The following is a 10,431-nucleotide window of genomic DNA, read 5'->3' on the forward strand; positions in this document are numbered from 1 at the left end:
TTCGGAGTCACCCTTTTTTAAAAATTCATTGGATGTGGGCTTCACTGGCTGGGTTAGCATTCATCGCCTGTCCCTAACTGCCCTTGAAAAGGTGGTGGCGAGCTGCCTTCTTGACCCACTGTGGGCCCTATGTTATAGATATACCCACAGTGCTGTTGGAGAGGAGTTCCAGGATTTTGACCAAGCGGCAGTGAAGGAACAGCGATATATTTCCAAGTCAGGGTGGCAAGTGGGTTGGGGGAACTTCCAGGTGGCGGTGTTGCCATGAGTCTACTGCCCTTGTCCTTCTAGATGGTAAAGATCATGGGTTGGAAGGTGCTGTTCAAGGAGCCTTGGTGAGTTTCTGCAGTGCATCTTGTAGATGGTACATACTGCTGCTACTGTTTGTTGCTGGTGGAGGGAGTGAATGTTTGTGGAAGGGGTGCCAATCAAGCAGGGCTGCTTTGTCCTGGGCAGTGTCAAGCTTCTTGTTCTTAATTGAGCTGCACTCACCCAGGCAAATGGAGAGTATGCCATCACACTCTTGACTTGTGCCTTGTAGATGGTGGACAGGCCTGGGGAGTCAGATGGTGAGTTACTCACCACAGGATTCCTAGTCTCTGGCCTGCTCTTGTAGCCACAGTATTTGTATGGCTAGTCCAGTTCAGTTTCTGGTTAATGGTAACCCCTAGGATGCTGATAGTGGGGGATTCAGTAATGGTAATACCATTGACTGTCAAGGGGTAATGATTAGATTCTTTCTTGGTGGAGATGATCATTGCCTGGCACTTGTGTGGCATGAATGTCAGCCCAAGCCTGGATATTGACCAGGTCTTGCTGCATTTGTACATGGACTGCTTAATTATCTGAGGAGTCGTGAATGTTGCTGAACCTTGTGCAATCACCAGTGAACATACCCGCTTCTGATCTTATGATGGAGGGAAGGTCATTGATGAAGCAGCTGAAGATGGTTGGGCCTAGGACAAGACCCTGAGGAATTCCTGAAGTGATGTCCTGGAACTGAAATGATTGACTTCCAAGAACCACAATCATCTTCCTTTGTGCTAGGTATGATTCTGACCAGCTGGGAGTTTTCCCCCTGATTTCCATTGACCAGTTTCACTAGGGTTCCTTGATGCCATAATCGGTCAAATGCTGCGCTGATGTCAAGGGCAGTCACTCTCACCTCACTCGGGAGTTCAGCAGTTTTGTCCATGTTTGAACCAAGGTTGTAATAAGGTCAGGAGCTGGGTGCCCCTGCCAGAGTCCAAACTGAGCATCAGTGAGCAGGTTATTGCTAAGCAAGTGCATTTGATAATTCTGTTGATGATCTCTTCCATAACTTTACTGATGATCGGGAGTAGATTAATGGGGCAGTAATTGGCCGGGTTGGATTAGTCTCTTTTTTTGTATAAAGGACATACCTGCACAATTTTCCACATAGATGCCAGTGTTGTAGTTATACTGGAACAGCTTGGCTAGGGGCGCAGCTAGTTCTGGAGCATAAGTCTTCAGTACTATTGCCGGAATATTTTCAGGGCCCGTAGCCTTTGCAGCATCCAGTGTCTTCAACTGTTTCTTGCTATCACTTGGAATGAATCGAATTGGCTGAAGACTGACATCTGTGATGCTGGGGACATCTGGAGGAGGCCGAGATGGTTCAACCACTCAGCACTTCTGGCTGAAGATTATTGCATTGCCTTATCTTTTACACTCATGTGCTGGGCTCCTCCATCATTGAGGATGGGGATATTTGTGGAGCCGCCTCCCCCAGTGAGTTGTTTAATTGTCCACCACCATTCACGACTGGATGTGTCTGGACTGCAGAGCTTAGATCTGACCAGTTGGTTGTGGAATTGTCTGGCTCTGCCTATCACTTGTTGCTTATGCTGTTTGGAATGCAAGTGGTCCTGTGCTGTAGCTTCACCAGGTTGTGTAGATTTGCCTGGTGCTTACCCCTCCTATTCTCCCTCCTATTACTTGCTGCTTATGCTGTTTGGCACGCAAGTGGTCCTGTGCTGTAGCTTCCCCAGGTTGTGTAGATTTGCCAGGTGCCTCTCCCTCCTCTTCTCCCTCCTATCCTCTATCCTATGGTGATAGTGCTACATCACATGATGGAGGGTACGCTCAATGTGAAGATGCAACTTTGTCTCCACAAGGATTGGTCACTCCTACCAATACTGTCATTTTTTAAATTATTCATTCATGGCATTTATTGCCCATCCAGAATCATTTTTGTTTTGAGAGTCAACCATATTGCTGTGAGTCTGGAGTCACATCTAGGCCAGACCAGGTAGGGACAGCAGATGCGGATTTCCTTCCCTAAAGGGCATTAATGGGTTTTTACAACAATCGACAATGGTTTCAGGGTCATCATTAGACTTTAAATTCCAGATTTTTATTGAACTCAAACTCCACCATCTGCCATGGCGGGATTCGAACCCGGGTCCCCAGAGCATTACTCTGGATCGCTGGATTACTAAACAAAAACAAAAATAAAAATACCTGGAAAAAGCCAGCAGGTCTGACAGCATCTGCGGAGACTCTTCTGTTGAAGAGTCATTCGCACTCGAAACGTTAACTGTGTTCCGCTCCACAGATGCTGTCAGACCTGCTGAGTTTTTCCAGGTATTATTTTTGTTTTTGTTTTGGATTTCCGGCATCTGCAGTTTTTTGCTTTTATCTCTGGATTATTAGTCCAGTGACAATACCACCACGTCATCGCCTCCCCCATGGTGAGGGTAGAGATGAGGCCAAGTTTTTTCTCGGGGGTTGTGCAGCTTTGGAACTCTCTGCCTCATGAGGCAGTGGAAGGTGGGGTCACTGAATATTTTTAAGGTAGAGATAGATTCTTGTTAGGCAAGGGAGTCAAAGGTTATCGGGGGTAGATGGGAATGTGGAACTTGAAACACAAACAGATCAGCTATGATCTTATTGAATGTTGGAGCAGGCTCGAGGGGCTGAATGGTCTACTTCTGCTCCTATTTCGCATGTGCATAGGTTTGTAAACTTGTGTCTGAGATTAATTTACAATCAATGACCTCTCAGTCTGTACTGGCAAAACTCTCTCTCTCTGATCTTGCCATCGTTTCTATTGGGTAAAGGAATGCAACTTGCTTTCATCCTTATCAGAAGAATGCATGTCCAAAGCTGAAAGAGGCAAATTCTAACTGGCAGGCCTGCGAGCAAAAATCTAGTCTTCACCAATGATTATCTGGCAATGTAAGCGGCTGCTTTGGTTTCTTTAAATACAGTGGGATGTCTGCACACAATAAAATCCAGACATTGTCCACACACAGTTGAAGCTCTTCACAATTTTTCACACCCCCCCCTCCCATTAGCTCAAAGGTGCTGACCCTTACTGGGAGAATACTCCATAAATGCTGGTTACCTCCAGGTACCCCATCCATACTCTCCATGTGAACCCACAGACTCCGGTATTTGATCACAAGAATTCTAGCTAAACCCGATGCCCACAAGCATGAAATTGCAAGTATGGGGCACTAGGTAAAGGTAGGAGTCTTAGCCATCCCACCTCCCCTTGCCGCCCCCACAATTCGTTATTCCAGTTTGGTCCCTTTACTTTGTCTGTCACTGGCCTCACTATGAGCCATTGGTGACTCAATAAATTAGCCAAATACACATCAGATGAAAGTTAATGTGCTCTTTAATTACAGCATCTTTAACGGGGTGTTGAGCTCAAATAGGATTCTCTGGAGATTGGTATGACGGTTTCTCAAAGCAGGATTCTCGCATGTGTGAACCAGGGGATGTGTAGAGTAATTCTGCATCTAAGGCTCTGATTACAGTATTTTCGGGTCAGTATTTCTGTTGTGTTCGATGCTGTGTTGAGGTGTACAGGTATATGTTGATATTCTGAATAACATCAGGAAACACTGATGGGAAAACTTATTTTCTGTGGATAACCCCTCTCTGAGGCAACCTTAAGCAGGAACTATAAATTTGGGTGCAAAATACTCAGGGCAGCAATATAAGGAGTTTGAGACATAAGTTATAGAGATCTCTGTTATTAGAATGATGCAGCCATTCAGCTCATCATCATCTATGCCAGCTCTTTGAAAGAGCTTTCCAATTAATCCCACACCATGGCTCTTTCCCTGAAGCCCTGCGAATATTTTTTCCTTTGAGTGTTTATTCTGTTCTCCTTTTGAAAGTTACTATTGAATCTGCTTCCACCTCTCTTCCAGGCAGCGCATTCCAGATCATAACAACTCACTGTGCAGATATGATTAAAGGGGAGATAAATTATTACCTGTCACTTTAAACAAAGCATTGAAGGAGGTTTCACAATTGATTCACGGCCCCTTAAATGTAGTGCAGAGTTTGCAGTAGAAAATATTGCCCATCTATTAAGAGGGATGGAAGAACTATTATTGATGAAGCAGGTTGTAATAGGAAATGCATGGCTAATGTCTGATTCATCTAACCCTCCCAGTCAAGCAATGATGGTTTTATAACCCAATTTTTACCTTTATAATTTCTTTGTTACTTTTCGGACTTGAGATCTGCTTTGTATTCTATTTTCTTGTATCTTTTTCAGCAGAGTTGCACCTCTTTTCCATTCTAAATGACAAAGCTTTCCTCTTGGCATGCTGCTGCATCTTAATACACTGCCTCCTATTCAGTTCCTAACAAAATAGGAATGTGGGTCACTGCAGCTGCTGAGATCAGGAATGTTTGTGGCATTCCTATTGTGCATATGTAGCACATCAAACAAGTGACTGCGTGCACATGCGTGTGTGTGTGTGTGTGTATAACACTTTTAATTCTTTCATGGGATGTGGGCGTTGCTGGCTTGGCCACCATTTATTTCCCAACCCTAATTGCTCTTGAGAAGGTGGTGGTGGTGGGCCACCTTCTTGAACCGCTGAAGTCCACCTGGTCCTATAGCAGTTTGGTACAACTGAGTAGCTTGCTAAGCCATTTCAGAAGGCAGTTAAGAGTTGACCACTTTGGGCCTGGCATCACATGTAGACCAGACTGGGTAAGGATGGAAGATTTCCTTCCCTGAAGGGCATTAGTGAACCAAATAGGTTTTCATGACAATCGAAGATAGTTTCATGGCTAGTTACTAAGCCTAGCTTTCAATTCAGGATTTATTAATTAATTGAATTTTAAATTCCACCAGCTGCCATGTTGGGATTTGAACCCATAAATTGGAATGTTAGTCTAGACCTGGATCAATACGCGCCTGTTAATCTCCTGCAATATACCCGTAAGAGTGTTAATGGATGTGGATCATTCGACCATTGTGTGCATAATTCATCCCTCCTTTTTAAACTTTTGCATTACATTTTATATTTCATATAATTCTTTGATATGATTGCATTTATTATTAACTAGCAATACTTTGAACAGTTTGGGTTTCAACTAGAGCTCTATGTGTGCTTCTGAGAGGCTGAGAAAGTGTGTGTGACTGCACGAGGCACATTGAGACTGGGCTATGTGAGAAAACAAGAGACAGAGGAACATGGAGAACTAGGGCTTTGTATGAGAGATACTAAACATTTGAGTTAAGAAACTCCTATTGTGTTTAATGAATATTGTACAAAATAATAAAAGTGATAAAAACATAAAATGCTGCAAATACTAAGGAGATCAGCCAGCATAGTGAGAGAAACATTTGTTGTTTCCAGTTGAAGGCCTTTCATCAGAACAGGGTTCTCTCTCTCTAGAAATGCTGCCTGACCTGCTGAGTTTTTCCAGCATTTTCTGTTTCTATTTCAGTTTTCCAGCACCTGCATTATTTTGCATTTGTTTCATAATAAAAGCAAGCTGTGTTAAGGGGTGGAGATGTGCTCTCAAAGGCAGCACTGTAATTGTGCTGTTTATAAATGTAATGATGTCAAGAGAGCAGCATAGATATAGACTGTTAATTTCAGCCATCTTTCTCCCTTCCCTCTGCCTCCCCTTCCCTTTTCCCTTGTCACCGCATCTTTCAAATCACATGGGACTGACGCTGTCCCTTCCATCTGTCTTTTCCTACCCAGAATCCCCTCAAATCCTACCATCCAGCACAAGCAGTCCGAGTGTGAGAGCGGGTCTGGACGGAAGCGGCAGCGGCAACAAGACCCTGGTGATTGGAGCAGTTGTGGGAGGTGTGGTGCTCGTCTTGTTAAGCAGTGTCATAATCTTCATCATCCTTCGTAAGAGGCAACAAACCTTCAAGGGTGACTACAACACAAAGAAGCACGTGTTTGGGAATGGATACAGCAAAGCTGGTGTCATGCCCCCCGCTCCGGAGCACATCCCTTACCAAGAGGAATCCGATGAGGATAAAAAGCCGTCTCCCATGAATGTAAGTTATGAAAATGAGAGGAAAGTTCCTCGTGATGGGGTTGATTTTGACGCGGACTCCAAGCGGCCTTACTTCACGGTCGATGAGAGCGACACACAGGAGGACTTTGACGACCAGACTCTCAGCTTCCAGTATCCACAGGATCTGACGGAAGACATGGTGTCGCAGAATGATGGCTCCATAATTTCAAAGAAAGAGTGGTATGTGTAGTGCCAGACTTCTTGGGGTACAGGACAAAGTCACTGTCCTGCCTCCAGCACAGTTGGGTCCACTGTAAAGAACTCTGAACAGCTAAAGTCTTAATGATTACATTGTGGTTTATTTTTTACATTTAATTCAAAAAATAAATATTGTTCTAAAGACAGTGTTTTCTAAAACAAACAAAAGGAACACTGGTCTATATAGCACTAACTTGAGGTAAACCTCACTCATACCAGCTGGACTTCTGTAAAAACTGATGTCTCTTCAATATACTGTGCAGACATCAGGTAACTTGTGCTAAACACTGGAATTCAGTCAGGCTGTCAGCACTTCTGTGGCTGCATTACCTTAACTGTCATTAACTTAGTCATTAATTTATAACCACTCACTGGGACTGGACACGGCTAATAACTTACTGGTATTTGCTAGTGAGTGGTTAGTTTCGTTTGGTAAGCAACTGGTGATGATGTGATAGCAACAGTTAATATTCCATTAAATGGACGGGGGGAACAGATACTAATGCTGCAGCCGATAATGAGATGTATAGCTGGATGTTCCACTAGATGATATCAATATGTGTAAATACCAATTTATTTTTTAAACTGCACATAACGCTAAAGCCACAGAAGGTCCTGTCAGGTACCTTAAATGTCTTGGTACCTTTTGGGTCACAATTTTGCTGTCAATTTTTTAAGCTTCTATGTAACATGAATTTGCCTGGCATAAAGATAATTTTTTTCCCCTCCTGAATGAGGTCCTGTTTGCAGCTTCCAGCATTCCCTGCACGTGAGCATTCATTTCTCTAAATCTCAAAATTGTGTCTGCGATGTGAAGTGTCAAGCTGCCAAGATGTGTGTAAACCCTCCCCCACACAATGAAATTCCTAACAAGTCTCTACAACATTTAAAGATCTGGGTTTACTTGCTGAGTCTAGTCAGTGCATGCTTCAGAATTCTCTTTAACAAAATGTTCAATGTACTGCATCTTGCCTACAATCAGTCATGTACTTTAGTGTATTTTTCAGACTTTTAACATCATGTTAGATTTATAGTGTTACCTCATCCAACTGCAGTTACCCAGGTCCACCTCTGCAATGATTTTGTAAAAGTTAAGCCATGCAACTTAGAGACCAGATTTGATGGGTGTCATCAGAGTGAAGAAAAACAACATTCTACAGGTGCTGAATATCTGACATAAAAGCAAAAAATGCTTGAAACACTCAGCAGACCAGGCAGCATCTGTAAAGCGGGAGAGAGAGACATGGTTAACGTTTGAGGTCAATGACATTTTCATCAGAACTGGAATCGAATGAAGCCCTCTCAAGCTGCACCCAAATACATGTCTGTTCCCTAGAAGCCTTACCAGTAGTTTATTGTCAAATCTGCACTTATAGAGGTCTGTTCCATTCATAATGCACAATTGGTAATGTTTCTCTTGAGTGGGCGTTGAGAAGTGCCCAGTGTAGATAAATAAGAGATAATATGAAAAGCTCATGCCTTGAGCTGCAAGATGTGGATCCTCTAGCAGTGTAGGATGCTGGGCAGGTCTGTTTGCCAGCTACTGATTTAAGACCTTCCAGCTTTTGCCTTCTTGCCCTTTTAATTTTGTAAAGAATTGCAGTCTGTTCCTGTTGTGGGCAGCAGGTCTGCATAATAAGTACTGCACCTCCCACAGTATTAACACATGGGCATTGTGCAGAGTAGCAAATGGGGACACAGTTCACCGCATGCTATCAGACAAACACAGCACTCTCTTTGTTCAAGAAATGCGTCAACAGTTACCTTTGTTTAAAAACGCCTACAAAGTGGGTGAAAATGTTATCAGTAAATGATATTTGTAACATTGTGCTACTGTGGCTTCCAGAGTCTCTCTCCACCATCCCAACCAGTAGATTCAAATGTGGCCTTGAGCTTCCTGCAATCAGGAATACATAGCCCACAGCAAAAACAGTTTGTCTCGTAAGGTTAAAGATGAGACACCCATCATGTTCATAGAAGGCCCACAGGCAAGGGGCACTGCAAGCAGCTGCCAAGTTGTGGGAGGGGGAGTATTGGGGACTGCCCCATACTTCTGTTAACCCTTGTTTGAAACAGCCATAAAAACTGAAAGATCTGGAAATATACAACCAGTCAGTCACTATCTGTGAAGATGTTAAGACGTTTCAGGAGTGCACCCTTTATCAGAACCATATCAGAATTGTGAACAATCAAAAAGCCATGTTCAAATACAATGGTGTAGTGGGCTTGGTCTAAATAGCCAAGTGGTTATGGTACTGGGCTTGTAACCCCAAGATCAAGAGTTCAAATCTCACAATGGCAAACTATGAAACAATGTAACTTCATCTGAAACAGATGGAAACGTGTTTGTACTCGAAAGAGTTACAATGGTGTAGTGCTTATGTTCCAGGACTAATCTTCCAGAGAATGGAGTGCAAATCCCAGCATGGTAGTTTGATCATTGGAATTCAGTTTTGTTAAAGTAACTAAAAAGCTGAGATCAGTAAATGACTGTGAGCCACCCAATCGACATAAAATCCCAACTGGTTCATTCCTCCCCTTTAAGGAAAGAAATTAATTGTCCTTACCAAGTCTGGCCACTGTGTCTCCAGTTCCACGCCAGTGTGGTTGATTCTGAAGTGGTCTAGCAAGCAACTCGGTTGTATCACACCTTTGGGCATCTAGAGCAGAGTTATGATGTGGATGCAAAGAGCCTTCAAGGGGATTTAGTGAGGCTAAATGAGTAGGCTAGAACATGGCAGATGAAATATAATGTGGAAAAATGTGAAGTTACCCCCTTTGGTAGGAAAAACAGAAATGCAGAGTACTTTTTCAAATGGAGATTGGGAAGTGTTGATGCCCAAAGAGACTTGGTGTCTTTGTTCATGAGTCACTGTAAGCTAATACACAGGTACAGCAAGCAGTTCAGAAAGCAAATGGTATGTTGGCCTTTATAGCAAGATGATTTGAGTACAGGAGTAAAGACGCCATACTGCAATTGTAGAGCCTTGGTGAGACCACACCTGAAGTATTGTGTGCAGTTTAGGTCTCCTTACCTAAGGAAGGATATACTTGCTGCAGAGGGAGTGCAATGGAGGTTCACCAGACTGATTCCTGGGATGGTGAGATTGGCCTTTGAGGAGAGATTGAAGAGGCCTGTATTCTCTAGAGTTTAGAAGAAAGAGTGGTGATCTCATTGAAACATACAATTTTCTTACAGGCTTGACAGGGTAGATGCAGGAGGATGTTTCCCCTAGCTAAGGGCATCTGGAATAGTCTCAAAATAAATTTAGGACTGAAATGAAGAGGAATTTCTTCATGCGGAGGGTGGTGAATCCTTGGAATTCTCTACCCCAGAGGGCTCTGGAGTCTCAGCCAGTGAGTATGTTCAAGACTGAGATCAGCGAACAGTGCAGGAGTGCATGCAGGGAGCAGCACCAGGCATACATAAAAATGAGGTGTCACTCCAGTGAAGCTATATCACAGGACTACTTGCAGACCAAACATCATAAGCAGCAAATAATAAACAGAGCTAGGTGATTCCACAACCAACAGATCAGGCCTAAGATCTGCGTCCTGCCACATCCAGTTGTGAATGGGGTGGATAATTAAACAACTTACTGGAGAAGGAGGCTCCACAAATATCCCCATCCTCATTGATGGAGGAGCCCAGCACATCAGTGCAGAAGATGAGGCTGAAGCATTCACAGCAATCTTCAGCCATAAGGTCCGACTGGATAATCCATCTCTGCCTCCTCCGGGGATCCCCAGCATCACAGATACCAGTCTTCAGTCAATTCAATCCACGTGATATCACGAAACAGCTGAAGGCACTGGATACTGCAAAGGCTATGGGACCTGACAATATTCCTGCAATAGTACTGAAAACTTGTGCTCCAGAACTTGCCGCACTCCTAGCCAAGCTGTTCCAGTACA

The 10,431-nt window shown here is 43.6% G+C and overlaps 1 protein-coding gene across 3 annotated transcripts in view; it reads left to right on the forward strand.

The window, feature by feature from the left end:
* Nucleotides 1–10,158, forward strand: part of nectin1b (nectin cell adhesion molecule 1b) — a 210,128-nt gene extending 199,970 nt beyond the window's left edge. For 2 of the 3 annotated variants that reach the window (XM_041174358.1, XM_041174359.1), the window contains exon 6: nucleotides 5,991–9,366. In XM_041174358.1, coding sequence (XP_041030292.1) covers nucleotides 5,991–6,508 — 518 coding nt within the window. In that variant the 3' untranslated portion in view covers nucleotides 6,509–9,366. Of the gene's footprint in view, nucleotides 1–5,990; nucleotides 9,367–9,715 lie in introns of those variants that run through there. The other variant, XM_041174361.1, reaches the window with a different exon arrangement.
* The last annotated feature ends 273 nt before the right edge of the window (nucleotides 10,159–10,431 follow it).

Source organism: Carcharodon carcharias, chromosome 25 (assembly GCF_017639515.1).
Source record: "Carcharodon carcharias isolate sCarCar2 chromosome 25, sCarCar2.pri, whole genome shotgun sequence".
Lineage (NCBI taxonomy): Eukaryota > Metazoa > Chordata > Chondrichthyes > Lamniformes > Lamnidae > Carcharodon > Carcharodon carcharias.